An 18,392-nucleotide genomic window follows, 5' to 3' on the forward strand; every position below is an offset into this window, starting at 1 on the left:
ATAAATCAATGAGTACAGGATTTGGGATGTCATGTTGAAGTTGTATAAGACATTGGTGAGGCCTAATTTGGAGTATAGTGTGCAGTTTTGGTCAGCAACCTACAGGAAATATGTACCGTAAATGAGATCAGAGAAAATCTACAAGGATGTTGTCCAGTCTGGAGGATCTCAGTTATAAGGAACGATTGAATAGGTTAGGACTTTATCCCGTATGACCTAGAATATTGAGAGGATATTTCATTGTCTTTTTCAATCTTTTTATTAATATCAAATATTAAGATATCAAAAATTGATACATAATTATTGGGATTACAAAATTAAAAATTAAAATAGAAGGAATCATAAACATAGGTACAATAGAATTAAGTCTCCCAAAATCATACATGCTACAAATATAATATGAACAGGACAAAAAAAAAACTAGGTATAACAATATGGGAAAAAAACAGAAAAAGAGAAAAAAAAATTATACCCCAAAAAAATCTAAGAAAAGAAACTACTCTAACAAGCTAACCACTAACTATAAAAAAAAGAAAAGTAAAGAAACATGGGCTGTTTATAATATCTAAGAAAAGAAAAAGAATCATAAGTGTCATCAACTCCGATCCTCTCTACATTTATATAATCAGAAACAAAAAGAAATAGGTTTGGAACAGGGTTAAATTACATCATATGAAAATATGGAATGAATGGCCTCCAGGTCTTTTCAAATTTAATAGAAGGATCATATATGACACTTCTAATTTTTTCCAAATTTAGACATAACAAAGTCTGAGAAAACCAATGAACTGTGGTAGGGGGATTAATCTCTTTCCAATTGAACAAAATAGACCTTTTAGCCGTTAGTGTAAGAAATGTAATTATCTGACAAGCAGAAGGAGATAAATGAATTGACTCTATTATTGGTAAACCAAAAATTGTAGTGACTGGGCGAGGTTGTAAGTCGATACTCAATACTGTAGAAATAATATCAAAAATATCTTTCCAATATTTTTCCAGAGATGGATATGACCAAAACATATGAGTTAGAGAGGCTGTCTCAAAATGACATCTGTCACATACAGGATTAATGTGGGAATAAGAACAAGCTAATTTATCTTTGGATGTATGAGCCCTGTGTACAACTTTAAACTGTATCAATGAATGTTTGGAACGTATAGAGGATGAAATAAAACACAAAAATACAACTGCAGATGCTGTGGATCAAAGAATACGTACACAATGCTGGAAGAGCTCAGCAGGTCAGGCAGCATCCATGAGAAAAGAGTAGCCAACGTTTCGGGCCAAGACCCTTAATCAGGAATGGGAGGGGAAGAAAGGGCTGAAGCCCAGTAAGTTAGGGGAGGGGGAAGGGCCTAGAGGCACCAGGTGGAAAACCAATCAGAGGAGAGATAAAGGGGGGAGGGGAGGGGATAAGCATGAAAGAACTGTAGGGATAAAGAAGCAGAAAGTTGAAAGGGGAGAGAGGCAGAGTGGGAAGAAATATAGTCAAGATCCCCATATTGACTCCCATGACTATACCTCTTCCCACCTTGCCCAATGCAAAAATGCCATTCCCTATTCCTAGTTCCTTTGTCTCCGCTGCATCTGCTCCCAGGATGAGGCTTTCCGTTCCAGGACTTCTCAAATGTCCTCTTTCTTTCAGGATTGTGGTTTCCCTTCTGGCGTCATCAAAGATGCCCTCACCCGCATCTCCTCCACTTCCCGTACTTCAGCCCTTAACCCATCCTCCCATCACCACAACAGGGAGAGGGTTCCTCTTGTCCTCACCTACCACCCCACCAGCCTCCGGATCCAGCATATTATCCTCTGCAACTTCCGCCACCTTCAACAGGACCCCACCACCAAGCACATCTTTCCCTCCCTACCCCTCTCAGCTTTTCGCAGGGATCGTTCCCTCCATGACTACCTGGTCCACACGTCCCTCCCCACAGACCTCCCACCTGGTACTTATCCCTGTAAGCGCAAATGCTACACCTGTCCCCACACCTCCCCCATTACCACCATTCCGGGCCCCAGACAGTCCTTCCAAGTGAGGCAACACTTCACCTGTGAGTCTGCTGGAGTTGTCTATCGCATCCGGTGCTCTGGGTGCGGCCTTCTCTACATCGGCGAGACCCGACGCAGATTGGGGGACCGCTTCGTCGAGCACCTCCGCTCCGTCCGTCACAATAGACAGGACCTCCCAGTTCAACTCTGCCTCTCATTCCCATCTAGATATGTCCATACATGGCCTCCTCTACTGCCATGATGAGGCCAAACTCAGGTTGGAGGAGCAACACCTCATCTACCGTCTGGGTAGCCTCCAGCCTTGTGGTATGAACATTGAATTCTCCAATTTCCAGTAATTCCCTTCCCCTCCCCCTTCCCCTCTCCCAGGTCCCTTTCTGCCTCTCTCCCCTTTCAACTTTCTGCTTCTTTATACAGTTCTTTCATGCTTATCCCCTCCCCTCCCCCCTTTATCTTTCCTCTGATCGGTTTTCCACCTGACGCCTCTAGGCCCTTCCCCCTCCCCAATCTCTATTACTGGGCTTTGGCTCTCTCATTCCCCCCACCCCCATTCCTGATGAAGGGTCTCGGGCCGAAATGTTGGCTGCTCTTTTCTCAAGGATGCTGCCTGACCTGCTGAGTTCTTCCAGCATTGTGTATATATTGTAGAGGATGAATTAACTAGTTGAAGAATTTTTTTCCCATTTCTCAATAGGAATGGTAAACTTAAGTTCCCTTTCCCAAACATTCTTAATTTTATAAGAAACCTCTGAACATATTGTCATAATTATATTGTAAACCTTTGCTATTACACCTTTCTGAAAAGGATTTAGTTCTAGAATTTTCTTCAAAATACCCATAGAATCCAGGTTTGGAAAGGTAGGAAGTACAGTGTTTAAAAAGTTCCTAATCTGTAAATATCTAAAAAAAAATGGGATCTAGGCAAATTATATTTATTGGATAATTGTTCAAAAGACATAAAACAATTATCCAAAAATAAATCAGAAATTCGGAGTATACCTTTAGTCTTCCAAGCTAAATAGGCTTGGTCCATAGTAGAGGGATGAAAAAAGAAATTAGATACAATAGAAATTGGTAAAACAAATAGATTCAACCCAAAGAATTTCCAAAATTGAAACCATATGTGTAGAGTGTATTTAACTATCGGATTGTCAATTTGTTTTTGCAATTTAGAAAAAACAAAAGGAAGAGAAGTCCCTAAGATAGAACCCAGTGAAAACACTTGTATAGATTTAATTTCCAATTTACTCAATGATGGCTAGGAGATTAATCCAAATCCCATAACCAACATTTCAAATATTGGATATTAATTGCCCAGTAATAAAATCTAAAATTTGGCAATGCCAATCCACCTTCTTTTTTTGACTTCTGTAAATATCTTTTACCTAACCTAGGATTTTTATTCTGCCATGTATAAGAAGAAATTTTTGATTCAACATTATCAAGAAAGGATTTTGGAATAAAAATTGGTACCGCTTGAAATATATATAAGATGTAAGATAAAATAATCATCTTAATAGCATTGATCCAACCTATCAATGATAGAGACAGTGGTGATCATTTAGTAAACAGACATTTAATCTGAGCAATTAAATGTAAGAAATTAGCCTTAAATAAATCCTTATGTTTTTTTTGTAATTTTAATCCCTAAGTATGTAAAGTGATCAGTAACTAATCTAAAAGGTAAATTTCCATAAATTGGAACCTGCATATTTAGGGGGAACAGTTCACTCTTATTAAGATTTAATTTGTAACCAGAAAAATTACTAAACTGAGCCAACAGTGATATAACTGCAAGAATGGATTTCTCTGGATCAGATATATATAATAACAAGTCATCTGCGTATGATGATAACTTATGTATATCCATCCCACGAGTAATGCCAAAAATATTAGGTGATTCTCTAATAGTGTTACGTATCCCATAACTGGATAACTTACCAGCAAAGATAGAGAGGTCTGTTGAAGTCTGTTGTCACTATTTTCAAACGTTTTATTCGTAAAGGGACACAAAAGTAGGGTTAATACATACATTCAGATAGGGCACATTGTCAACACTCAATCTAAAGCGCGGGTATATTATTAATCATCATTATTAAGTGAGCTCTGCTGATGTCTAGGGGTTAATAGATTGTCCATTGGAAATATAAAAGTCACTCAGAAGGCTGTCGGCCTCAGCCCTTTGCAAATCGCTGGGTTTCACGTGGGGCGACCGAGAGAGAGAGATTGGGGGAGAAGAGAAAGAACTTGCCGAGTCTTGATGAATCTTCCGTGAAATCGGGGGAGCGTTGGTTTCCTCTCCCCGATGTTAGTTAAAAGCGGTTTCCTGTGATTCCAGCCACGGATTCCAATCCCGGAATCTAACGCACGTGGCTTCCTTCAGAATGGCATCCCGCTGCTGCGGGATCGCTCTCTCGTGTCTTCTGGGTGCATCTGAGGGGCTGTCCCCCTGAGACTCTCCTTTATACTTCCTCACGGGGTCGCAGGTGTCAATCAGGTTGGGATGATGCAATCTCTCTCTCAACCAGCCCACCTTGCCCACGGGCTTTTCACGTGGTCTCCATGAGACAATGGTCAATGTTGTCTTTATTCTGTACCTGCAATTTGGCACGTCTCTCTCTCTCTCTCCGACTGGGTCTACTGACCCCACCTCCCCCTTTCGACGGGTGCTCTTGTGATTCTCACAAAGGAGGGGGCTGGGATTGTAACAATAGCAATTGCCAAAGGTTCTAAGGCAATATCGAATAGTAATGGATTGAGAGGACAACCTTGCCTGGTACCCCGAAATAAGCGAAAAAAGGGAGATCTTTGGTTGTTAGTAAAAACCAAGGCTACTGGAGTATGATATATCAATTTAATCCAGGATATAAATGTTGAACTGAAGTTAAATTTCTCAAGCACAGTAAATAAATATGGCCATTCAACTCTATCAAATGCTTTCTCGGCATCTAATGAAATGGCACATTCTGGGGTGCTATGTGAAGGAGTATAAACAATATTCATTAATCTACTAATATTATAAAAAGAATAACTGTTTTTAATAAATCCAGTTTGATCCTCAGATATTTTGAGGTAATACCTTCTCCAACCTGGTCTCCAGTATCTTGGAAAAGATCTTAGAATCTACATTCAACAGGGATATCGATTTATAGGATGCACAATCAGTAGGATTTTTTTTAGAATTAAAGAAATAGAAGCTCTATAAAAATATTGTGGTAGTTTATCTATTCTAATTGCTTCTTCAAAAACCCTACATAACCAAGGAGAAAGAGTAGAAGAAAAAAAAACTTGAAAAATTCAAATCTATACCCATCTGGACCTGGTGCTTTTCCGGAATTCATTGAGGAAATAACACCCTTTAATTTCTGCATACATAATAGGAGTTTCTAATATTAAATGTTCTTCAGGTGATAATTTTGGAAAATTCAATTTCCCTAAAAATCATGCATGGTACTGAGATCATGAGGAAATTCAGAGTGATACAGAGAAGTATAAAAACCTTGAAAAGATTTGTTTATCTCATCATGGTTGACTTTAAATTCATCATTCTGTTTACGGATCTTAATAATTTGATGTTTAACTGAAGCAGTCTTCAATTGGTTAGCTAACAATTTTCCTAATTTATCATTGTGTATATAGAATTCACTTATAGTTTTCATTAATTGATATTTGATCGAGGATGTAAGTAATAAACTGTGTTCCATTTGAAGCTCAACTCTTTGTTTTTAAAGCTCCTTACTAGGTGTGATAGAATATTTCTTTGATCTTTTCAACCAATAGAAGTTTCATTCTTAATAAGTTTTCTCAAACCAACAGAATAGGAGATAATCTGTCCACGTATATAAGCTTTAAAAGTGTCCCAAAGTGTTCCGCAGGAAATTTCACCTGTAGTATTAGTTGAAAAGAAGAAATCAATCTATTCCTTCACAAATTTAATGACATCTGGATCTTAAAGCAAAGTAGAATCAAATCGCTATTGTCTAATACTAGGATCTGTGTCCATTAATTTAATAAAAAGTTTCATCGGAGCATGAACAGAGATGACTATAATGTCATAATTACAACCAATTACCATGGAATAAAATGAGAGTCAATGAAAAAGGAGTCAATTCTGGAGTAAGAATGATAAACATGTGAGAAAAATGAAAACTCTTTATCCTAAGGGTGTAGAAATGTCCAAATATCTAAAATTCCAGAAACAGTCAAAAAAGAATTAATAAAAACAGCCGACTTATTTGTTAAAGTCTGAATGGATATAGTTCTATCCAGCAAAGGATTTAAACAATTAAAGTCACTGCCCATTATCAACATATATTCATTTAGATTTGGTAGAGAAGTAAATAAAGACTTAAAAAAATCAGGATAGTTCACATTTGGAGCATAAACATTAACCATAGCAACATTAAAAAAAAGTAACCCAGTAATAAACAAAAATCTACCATTCAGATCCGAAATAATATCGTGTTGAACAAGTGTAATAGAGGAGTCAATAAAAATTGAAACTCCTTTTACTTTGGCATTCAAGTTTGAATGGTACTGTTTTTCCTTCCAAAACCTAAAAAAATGTTGATTGTCCTCTTTCCTCCCATGAGTTTCTTGTGCAAAAATAATATGCATGTTCAGTCTTTAAAAATCTTTTTCCGTTTAATCGGATGGTTTAAGCCATTAGTATCCCAAGAGACAAAATTAGTGGTCTGAACCATATTTCTAGAATCAACCCTTTGGTATATAAATAGTTAACCAAAGTATGAACTCATGATCCCGGAAGAGGAATAAAAATACAGGGAGGAACTGGAAGTGGTGACACGGTGGACATTTTAGTAGTTTTAAATCAGCTCAAATTATAAAACTGGAAATACTAATGAAAAAACTAATAGAAAAGAACCTCCCGCTCTCCACCAACAAAAAAACCAACCTGAGCCTAAAGGAGGCCAGAAAAAGGAAGAATAACAATAAATCTACCCCCGTGTCTCCAGAAGGCAGTTCCAAATATATAAGATTAAAAAAAAGATCCACCCAAAATCTGAAAAAATAATTAGACACTATAGTAAAACAGACTTCTGAATAAAGCTGCTAAAAAAAACGAAGAGAATATAAACATTAGTACCTGTTATAAATTGGGTGAAAACCCGAACAATTAAGAATAAGGTTATAATTTTAAAAAGGCATTATGTGAAGAAGAAGGCAAAAACAGATGGTGAGGTAAAAAAACAAAGGGTGTTTTAGAAAAAGGAGAACAGACCGCCATCTTAATTAAATGAAAAATGAGGAAAACAAGATAGATATTAAAAACATTAAAAAATTCACCATCAAAAGACTAATAATAATGTCCAGAAAAATAAAATGAAATGGTTAAAATAAGTAAATTAAAAAGGTTAATACAACAGCAAAGAAAAACTTTAATTGAAATATAAAATATGAATTAAACTTACATTAGTGTCCAGAAACAAAAATCTTAAACTTAAAAAGATCAGACTTCATAAAAAGATTATGAACTTTAAAGGAATAGGAACAAACATAGCCGGTGTTGCAAAAGCCATACATTTATTAGAGGCAAGAGTCTGAAGCAGTAGGATAATGCTCATCCAGGAAACTTCGAGTTTCAGATGTGGAGAGAAAAATACTCTGTCGTGCATCCAAAGGCGAGATTCTAAGTCTCGCAGGGTATAAAAGCGTTGGTTTAAGCTGCTTTTTCTCGTTATATTCTGACATCAGAGATTTAAAAGCGAGCCGTGCCTTCATCACTTCTGGACTGTAATCTTCCACAAGATGGAAATGGAAATCTTGAAAATTAAGATTACACCTAAATCACACCTAAATGATGAGCAGTGTGAAAGAGATGCTCCTTAACATGCATATAGTGAAATCAAACAATTAGAACTCATGGTTTAGATGAAGAAATCGGTGATCGGCGCATAGCTCTGTGGGCACGATCCAGTAATGGAGGATTCTCTGGGAATTCAGAAAGGAACGCATCCTTTAAAAGTTGAGCAAAAAACTTTGAGGGATCCCCTTGTTCGATGTAAGTTCTGTCTTCAAGATCGATTTTCAAAATCAAAGCTCTTAGCTTTAAGTGTTTCCAGCTGTTTAATCATCGAAGATAATTTCTGTTCCAATTTCTCAATTTTCAAATCTCTCTTCCGAGCATCCTCTTGCAGAGTTGCAATTAAAGTTTGATGCTGTTTAACTTCATGACCAATCATATCCAGAGAATCCTGAAAGGACTTTAAAACCTCTTTAAAACTTTGTCATTGTTCTTCAAAATTTTCATTAAAAAGATCCAACAAGGTATCATAAGTCAATTCGGTACGCTTGGGTTCAGGCTTTTTTTTCTTTCAGTTGCCATTGGTATCTTTCCCAGTCTCTCGCCCTTGCAGTCTTAAAGCCATTTCTGTACTCATTTCTTCAAGATTCACAGTGCAAACTCAAAGATAAGTCCAAAAAAGTAATAAAAATCTTCTAGTGCAGGTAAAAATAGGTTAAATAAGGGTGATCATGGGTTAAAAAAGTAAAGGTAAAGGAGCGAATCCAAAGCTGTACTCACTCCATGAGTGCCCACTGGTGACCTGAGAGGATATTTCATTGAGTTATAGAAATTATGAGGGGTATAGATCGGGTAAATGCAAGCAGGCTTTGTCCACTGAGGTTGGGTGGGACTGCAACCAGAGGTCATGAGTTAAGAGTGAAAGGTGAAAAGTGAAGGGGAACATCGAGGGAAACTTCTTCACTTACAGAGTCATGAGTGTGAGGAACAAGCTGCCAGCATGTAGTGAATGTGAGCTCGATTTCAACATTTCAGAGAGGTTTGGATAGGCACATGGATGGTAGGGATATAGAGGGATTCCAGATTTTAGTGTTTTAAAATAAGTGCTAACATCACATTTGTCCTCCTCACCACTGACTCAATCCGCAAGTTATCTTTCAGGGAGCCCTGCACCAACACTCCCAGTACTTTATCACCTCAGATTTTTAAATTTTGTCCACCATTAGAAAATAGTCTGCTCTTTTATTCCTTCTACCTGTGTGCATGATCATACACTTCACAACACTACATTCCATCTGCCACTTCTCTGCCCATTCTTTTAATCTGTCTAAAGCTTCATCAGTCTTTCTAATCCCTCCAACTAGTGTTGTATCACCAGCAGACTTGGCCACAAATCCATGACTTCCAACATCCAAATCATTCCCATCCAATATAAAATGAAGTGATCTTAACCAGTAGTCACCCGCAGGCAACTATTCTCACTCTTTGTCTCCTGACATTCAGCCAATCCAATATCCATGTTAGTATCTTTCCTGTCAGAGCATAGGCTCTTATCTTACTAAGCAGTGTCATGTGAGCCAACTTGCCAATATACTTCAGAAAATCCAAGTACACAGCACCCACTAATGTTGTCTATCCTGCTTGTTATTTCTTCAAAGAATTACAACAGTTTTGTCAGGAAAGATTTTCCTCAAGGAAACTGAGCTGACTTCAGCTTATTTTAATATGTGCCTCTTGAGATCTGAGATCTCATCTTTAATAATGGATTCTTCCCAACCACTGAGATTGGGCTAACTGGTGTATAGCTCCCTTTGTTCTGCCTCCCTCCCTTCTGGGAAGAGTGGGGTGACAGGTGTAGTTTACAGTCCTCCAGTTCCATGCTAGAATCTAGTGATTATAGGAAGATCATTGCGAAAGCCTCCACAATCTCTTCAGCCACCTCTTTCCAAACCCTGGGGTGTCATCCATCTGGACAAGATGACTTATCTACCTTCAGACCTTTCAGCATCCAAAGAACCTTCTCGCTAGTAAAAGCAACTGTACTCACTTCTGTCCCCGGCACTGTTGAACTTCCAGCAATACTGCTAGTGTCTTCCACATTGAAGACTGATGTGAAATACTTTATCAGTTCATCTTCCACATCAGTCCCCTATTACTACCACTTCAGCATCATTTTCCCAAGGGTCCAATATCTACTCTTTCTTACTCTTTATATAGCAGAAAAATCATTTGGAGGCAGAGTTTAAGGGTCAGCACAACATTGTGGGCCGAATGGCCTGTACAGTGCTGCTTTGTTCTTTTGTATCCTCTTTGATGTTATCGGGAAGCTTACCTTCATATTTTATCTTTTCCCTAACCCACCTGGACTAAAAAGACACGTACGTTTGAATGTTGTTCATAGATTTCGGTTCAGCATTCAACACAATCATCCCTCAGAAACTGGAATTGGAAAGCTGAGCCTACTGGGCCTGGACACCTCCCTCTGCAACTGGATCCTAGACTTCCTGACTGGGAGACCTCAGTCAGTCCGGATTGGGAGCTGCATCTCCAACACCATCACACTGAGCACGGGAGACCACCAGGGCTGTGTGCTCAGTCCACTGCTGTTCACTCTGCTGACCCACGACTGTGCTGCAACACACAGCTCAAACCACATCATCAAGTTTGCCAATGACACGACTTGTCTCATCAGCAAGAACGACGAGTCAGCATACAGAGAAGAGATGCAGCGGCTAATGGACTGGTGCAGAGCCAACAACCTATCTCTTAATGTGAACAAGACAAAAGAGATGGTTGTTGACTTCAGGAGGGCACGAAGTGACCACTCTCTGCTGAACATCGACGGCTCCTCGGTAGAGATCATTAAGAGCACCAAATTTCTTGATGTTCACCTGGCGGAGAATCTCACCTGGTCCCTCAACACCAGCTCCACAGCAAAGAAAGCCCAGCAGCATCTCTACTTTTTGCGAAGGCTGAGGAAAGTCCATCTCCCACCCCCCATCCTCATCACATTCTACAGAGGTTGTATTGAGAGCATCCTGAGCAGCTGCATCACTGCCTGGTTTGGAAATTGCACTATCTTGTATTGCAAGACCCTGCAGTGGATAGTGAGGTCAGCTGAGAAAATCATCGGGGTCTCTCTTCCCGCCATTACAGACATTTACGCTACATGCTGCATCTGCAAAGCAAGCAGCATTATGAAGGACCCCACACACCCCTCATACAAACTCTTCTCCCTCCTGCCATCTGGGAAAAGGCACTGAAGCATTCAGGCTCTCACGACCAGACTATGTAACAGTTTCTTCCCCCAAGCCATCAGACTCCTCAATACCCACAGTCTGGACTGACACCAACTTATTGCCCTCGACTGTGCCTATTGTCTTGCTTATTATTTATTGTATTGCCTGCACTGTTTTGTGCACTTTATGCAGTCCTGGATAGGTTCTGTAGTCTAGTGTAGTTTTTTTCTGTGTTGTTTTTACGTAGTTCAGTGTAGATTTTGTACTGTTTCATGTAGCACCATGGTCCTGAAAAACGTCTCGTTTTTACTGTATACTGTACCTGCAGTTACAGTCGAAATGACAATAAGAAGTGACCTGACTTTTCTTATGGCTTTTTTAGTTGCATTTGGCTATTTTTCAAGAGAGTCTCAATCTTCTGTCTTCCAACTAATATGCCCTAACTTTTGCTTTTTTGTTGTCTTTGATTTCCTTTTGTCAGTATGGCTGTGTCATCCTGCCTTTAGAATAATTCTTTGCTATGTATCAATCTTGTGCCTTCTGAAATACTCCTAAAAAAAACTCCAGGCAATGCAGTTCTGCTGTCATCCCTGGTAGTGCCTCCCCTCCAACCAGCTCCTCTCATACCTCCAGAGTTCCTTTACTCCACTGTACAACTGACTTTAGCTGTTCCCTTACAAATTGCAGAGTGAATTCGATCATTTTATGATCACTGCCTCTATGTATGACTCTATTATGTTTCAAACTGATTAACGATCTGTATTGTACTGCATTCTGAAACTTTCATTCACACAGAAGCTTCTGATTCACCTGTAAGCCTTGCTGTTGTGCCCTGACATTTAGAACAACATTATTGACACATTAGACAGAACCAGCGCCTGAGTACTGAGAAGCTGAGAGAGAATTCCGAAACAGCTCCTGGGGACAGAGTGGACCCACAGTGAAAAGAACTGCAGAGTAAGAGTGAACTGGAGAGAGCAACATTCCCAGCTGACAGGGACAGAGAGACCCCACCAGTCCATAAGCAGGAGTGAGGTTGGGGCCCAATGGATCTCAGCAGATCAGTGGCCCTGATCACTGGGCTTAGTCTGATGAGCCTGATCTCTCCAGTCAGAATTTAACTCAGTGCTGAGTGAGTGTGAACACCAGTGTTCTTGCAACCTCTCTGTAACCAGTTCTTCATTGTCTCACACAGTTGCACAGTTTCAACCCTGACTCAGATATTTCCAGCTATCCCGTTATTCCGGAAAATGTAATTCATGGAGTCGCATTCATATTTGACATCAACACCATGGACAGCATCAGTGATGATAAAATGACAGAGTTTCAGGAGTTACAGACGATGGTGGCACAGAAGTGTAAGTGCTTTATTTTGGTCTGAATAACCATTGTCACAATGTTGCAGCTTCATATTGATATCTGGATCATCTCTCTTTTCCAGATGTTCACAGGGTTGTGATTGGGACCAAGTTTGAATTATTAGGGATACCAGAAAAATACAATGCATGGATTTATGAATACAAGCCACTGCAGCAGAAGGTAATAATCAGTAGAATCAGGAGCAGTGATATCAGTACAATGATTTTACAGTGTACCGGTACCCCTGTGTGGGGTTGCACACACATCCACTGTCTATTGTCCATCCTTGATCAACCTCGGGCAGGTAACAGTGAACCACCATTTCCATGTCATTATAATTAATGACCTCAGGCGGTCATCAGACACTCAGTCAGTGATGTGCATTCGTGTTCAACCTTTGAAGTCAATTATTATCAAAGAATATTTTTGTCACCACGTACAACCCCAAGATTCATTTTCTTGCAGGCATACACAATAAGTCCATAATAGAATAATAACCAAGAGAACACGGTGACCTGCCCAGTTGCACTGACACCCACAGTGATGAAGAGTTTAGAGAAACATAGAAAACCGACAGCACAATGCAGGCCCTTCGGCCCACAAAGTTGTGCTGAACGTGTCCCTAGCTTAGAAATTACTAGGTTTACCTATAGCCCTCTATTTTACTAAGCTCTATGTACTTATCTAAAAGCCTCTTAAAAGACCCTAATGTATCCACCTCCACCACCATTGCCAGCAGTCCATTCCATGCACTCACCACTCTCTGAGAAAAATCTTACCCCTGACATCTCCCCCATACCTACTCCCCAGCACCTTAAACCTGTGTCCTCTTGTGGTAACCATTTCAACCCTGGGAAAAAGCCTCTGGCTATACACATAATCAATGCCTCTCATCATCTTATACACCTCTAACAGGTCACCTCATCTTCCTTTGCTCCAAGGAGAAAAGGCCGAGTTCAGTCAACCTATTCTCATAAGGCATGCTCCCCATTCCAGGCAACCTCCTAGTAAATCTCCTCTGCACCCTTTCTATGGCTTCCACATCCTTCCTGTAGTGAGGCGACCAGAACTGAGCACAATACTCCAAGTGGGGTCTGACCAGGGTCCTATATAGCTGCAACATTACCTCTGGGTTCCTAAATTCAATTCCACAATTGCTGAAGGACAATACTCCGTACACCTTCTTAACCACAGAGTCAACCTGCGCAGTTGCTTTGAGCATCCTATGGACTCAGACCCCAAGATCCCTCTGATCCCTCTGATCCTCCACACTGCCAAGAGTCTTACCATTAATACTATATTCTGCAATCATATTTGACCTACCAAAATGAACCACTTCACGCTTATCTGGGTTGAACTGTCGCTTCTCAGCCCAGTTTTGTATCCTATCAATGTCCCGCTGTAACTTCTGACAGCCCTCCACACTATCCACAACACCTCCAACCTTTGTGTCATCAGCAAACCTACTAACCCATCCCTCCACTTCCTCATCCAGATCATTTATAAAAATCACGAAGAGTAAGGGTCCCAGAACAGATCCTTGAGGCACTCCACTGGTGGCCGTCCTCCATGAAGAATATGACCCCTCTACAACCACACATTGCCTTCTCTGGGCAAGCCAGTTCTGGATTCACAAAGCAATGTCCCCTTGGATCCCATGCCTCCTTACTTTCTCAGTAAGCCTTGCATGGGATATCTTGTCAAATGCCTTGCTGAAATCCATATGCACTACATCTACTGGTCTTCCTTCATCAACGTGTTTAATCATTTCCTCAAAAAATTCAAACAGGCTTGTAAGGCACAACCTGCCCTATACCTCTCCAGATGTTCATAAATCCTGCCTCTCAGGATATTCTCCATCAACTTACCAACCACTGAGGTAAGACTTACTGGTCTATAATTTCCTGGGCTATCTCTACTCCCTTTCTTGAATAAAGGAACAACATCTGCAACCCTCCAATCCTCGGGAACCTCTCCCGTCCCCATTTTACCTGCTGGGTCCTCTGAAATGATAACACCAAGGAACTTAAAGTTGCTAACCATCTCTACGTCTGATCCTCCGATAAGGACTGGCTCATGGACCTCTGGTTTCCCTCTCCTGAGTCCACAGTCAGCTCCTTGGCCTTGCTGACATTGTGTGAGAGGTTGTTGTTATGACACCACTCAGCCAAATTTTCAATCTCCCTCCTGTATGCTAATTCATCACTATCATTGATACAGCCCACAACAGTGGTGTCAGAGTCTGGTGATAAAACATATCAGCTCCTGCCTGGGAGCTGGAGTGGATCCACTCCAATTTGCTGACTGGACCAACAGGTCTGCAGCCAATGACACCTCACTGGCTCTTCACACAACCCTGGAACATCTGGACAGGAAAGATACATACATCAGGATCCTCTTTATTGGCTGCAGCTCAGCGTTCAATACCATCATGCCCTCAAAACTAATCAATAATCTCAAAGACCTTGGCCTCTAAACTTCCTTGTGCCATTGGATTCTGGATTTCCTCACTTGTATACTTGTCATTTCAGATTGGCAACAACATCTCCATGATCTCATTAGCACTGGTACATCACAAGGCTGTATGCTTAGCCCCCTCCTTTACACCTATGACTGTGTGGCTAACACAGCTCCCACACCATATTCAAGTTTGCTGATGACACCACTGTTGTGGGCCGTATCAAATGAATGATGATGAATGGTGATGAATCAGCATACAGGAGGGAGATTGAAAATTTGGCTGAGTGGTGTCATAACAACAACCTCTCACTCAATGTCAGCAAGGCCAAGGAACTGATTGTAGACTCAGGAGAGGGAAACCAGAGGTCCATGAGCCAGTCCTTATCGGAGGATCAGACGTAGAGATGGTTAGCAACTTTAAATTCCTTGAGTTACCATTTCAGAGGACCCACCAGGTAAATACAATTGTGTAAAAAGTATGGCGGTGCCTCTTCTTCCATAGGATCTTGTGGAGATTTGTCATGATGTCAAAGACTTTCAGAAACATCTATAGATGTGCAATGGAGAGTGTATTGACTGGCTACATCACAGCCTAGTATGGAAACACAAATTCCTCTTAATGGAATATCCCACAAAAGATGGATTCAGTCGAGTACATCACAGGTAAAGCCCTCCTAACCACTGAGCACATCGACAAGAAACACTGCTGTAGGATAGCAGCATCCTTCATCAGCGGTCCTCACCAATATACATCCTAAAGTGCTTTTTCTTCACAGCCATGCACAAAACAGGAGTGTCCCAAAGAATGAACAACAGGTGTTAGAACCCCAAAGTACTCTCAGCTCCCCCCTCCCACGCGTAAGCAGCAGTCGACAACAATCCCCCCTCCCCCCACCGGCAAAAAAAATCATCAGCGCCGTCACCGAGCACTCAAGCGTGAGCAAAGCAACAGTAAAGACACAGATTGCAGTTACCCCAAAGACTACATTGTTCACCCGGCATTCGACATACCACAGGCTCTCTCCCTAATAAGGGAGAAGGTGATGTCGCCGTTTCACAGCGAGCAGGGAGACATAACAAACAACTCTCTGGATTACGATGTTAAAAGTCTGCCACGCTGTTCTTTTTTGAACTCTGTGCCCAAAGATCAGGAGTCTCAGGGCACACAGCCACAGATATTCCGACTCCTCTGATGACACCGACCCTTGATCCGCCCGTCTTCAGAGGCCCAAGATCCTAGGCTTCCAAAGCCGAGCCGAATCCTTAGGCCGAGCCCCTGGCATGCCGAACAATGGCCAACCTTGAAACCCCGAGAGCAGGTCCCATGCTCACAAAAAACCGTAGTCATCATGTAACTCCAGGCAACAACACTCACAAAATGTCAGTGGAACACAGCAGGCCAAGCAGCATCTATAGGGAGAAGCACTGTCGACATTTCGGGCCGAGACCCTTCATCAGGACTAACCGAAAGGAAAGATAGTAAGAGATTTGAAAGTAATGGGGGGAAGGGGAAATGTGAAATGATAGGAGAAGACCGGAGGGGGTGGAATGAAGTTAGGAGCTGGAAAGGTGATTGGCGAAAGTGATATAGAGCTGGAGAAGGGAAAGGATCATGGGATGGGAGGCCTCAGGAGAAAGAAAGGGGGGGAGCACCAGAGGGAGATGGAGAACAGGTAAACAACTAAATATGTCAGGGATGGGGTAAGAAGGGGAGGAGGGGCATTAAAGGAAGTTAGAGAAGTCAATGTTCATGCCATCAGGTTGGAGGCTACCCAGCCGGTATATAAGGTGTTGTTCCTCCAACCTGAGTTTGGATTCATTTTGACAGTACAGGAGGCCATGGATAGACATATAAGAATGGGAATGGGACGTGGAATTAAAATGTGTGGCCAATGGGAGATCCTGCTTTTCTGGCGGACCGAGCGTAGGTGTTATTTAATCGGATCCATGTGTGCAATCGTCATTTCATTCTATTTAATACTGAACTCATTTCTGCATACCTTGACACAGCCTTATCCCCCCTTTTTTCATCACTTCCCACCTATGTTCATGACACTTCTTATGCTTTGAATTTTTTCAGTGATTTTAAGTTCCCTGGCTCCCACCGTCTTATTTTCATCATGGATGTCCAGTCCCTATATACCTCCATCCCCCACTGAGATGGTCTTGAATCTCTATGCTTTTTTTAAATTCCAGACCTAACCAATACTCCTCTACCACCACTCTCTTCCGTCTAGCAGAATTAGTTCTTACTCTCAATAATTTCTCCTTTGGCTCCTCCCACTTCCTCCAAACCAAGGGTGTAGTCATTGGCACCCGTATGGGTCCCAGTTATGCCTGCCTTTTTGTTGGTTTTGTGGAGCAGTCCATGTTCCAAGTCTATATATATCTGTCCCCCTCTTTTCCTTCGCTACATCGACGACTGCATTGGCGCTGCCTCCTGCACACATGCTGAGCTCGTCGACTTCATTAACTTTGCCTCCAACTTTCACCCTGCCCTCAAATTTACCTGGTTCATTTCTGACATCTCCCTCCCCTTTCTTGATCTTTCTGTCTCCAGCTCTGGAGATGGCTTATCTACTGATGTCTACTATAAGCCTACAGACTCTCACAGCGACCTGGACTATTCCTCTTCCCACCCTGTCTCTTGCAAAAACGCTATCCCCTTCTCACAATTCCTCTGTCTCCACCACATCTGCTCTCAGGATGAGGCTTTTCATTCCAGGACGAAGGAGATGTCTTCCTTTTTTAAACAAAGGGGCTTCCCTTCGTCCACCATCAACTCTGCTCTCAAACGCATCTCTCCCATTTCCCACACATCTGCCCTCACCCCAACCACCCGCCACCTCACTCGGGATAGGGTTCCTCTTGTCCTTACCTACCACCTCCAGGTCCAATGTATAATTCTCCGCAACTTCTGCCACCTCCAACGGGATCCCACTACCAAACACATTTTTCCCTCCTCCCCCTTTCTGCCTTTCGCAGGGATCACTCCCTATGCGACTCCCTTGTCCACTCATCCCCTCCATCCCTTCCCACTGATCTCCCTCCTGGCACTTATCCTTGTAAACGGAACAAGTGCTACACCTGCCCTTACACTTCCTCCCTCACCACCATTCAGGGCCCCAGACAGTCCTTCCAGGTGAGGCGACATTTCACCTGTGAGTCGGCTGGTGTGGTATACTGTGTCCGATGCTCCCGGTGTGGCCTTTTATATATTGGTGAGACCCGACGCAGACTGGGAGACCGTTTCACTGAACACCGACGCTCGGTCCGCCAGAAAAAGCAGGATCTCCCAGTGGCCACACATTTTCATTTCACGTCCCATTCCCATTCAGATATTTATATCCATGGCCTCCTCTACTGTCAAAGTGAAGCCACACTCAGGTTGGAGGAACAACACCTTATATACCGGCTGAGTAGCCTCCAACCTGATGGCATGAACATTGACTTCTCTAACTTCCGTTAATGCCCCTTCTCCCCTTCTTACCCCATCCCTGATATATTTAGTTGTTTGCCTGTCCTCCATCTCCCTCTGGTGTTCCCCTCCCCCTTTCTTT

The 18,392-nt window shown here is 41.7% G+C and overlaps 2 protein-coding genes across 3 annotated transcripts in view; both read left to right on the forward strand.

Annotated features, from left to right (window-relative positions):
* LOC132393750 (uncharacterized) overlaps positions 1–18,392 on the forward strand; it is a 429,932-nt gene that overhangs the window by 401,992 nt on the left and 9,548 nt on the right. The gene's annotated exons all lie outside the window — the stretch shown is intronic.
* LOC132395542 (interferon-induced protein 44-like) overlaps positions 1–18,392 on the forward strand; it is a 38,506-nt gene that overhangs the window by 11,418 nt on the left and 8,696 nt on the right. For both annotated transcript variants that reach the window (XM_059972350.1, XM_059972426.1), the window contains exons 5-6: positions 12,209–12,371; positions 12,455–12,552. In XM_059972350.1, coding sequence (XP_059828333.1) covers positions 12,209–12,371; positions 12,455–12,552 — 261 coding nt within the window. The remainder of the gene's footprint in view (positions 1–12,208; positions 12,372–12,454; positions 12,553–18,392) is intronic.

Source organism: Hypanus sabinus, chromosome 1, assembly GCF_030144855.1.
Source record: "Hypanus sabinus isolate sHypSab1 chromosome 1, sHypSab1.hap1, whole genome shotgun sequence".
Lineage (NCBI taxonomy): Eukaryota > Metazoa > Chordata > Chondrichthyes > Myliobatiformes > Dasyatidae > Hypanus > Hypanus sabinus.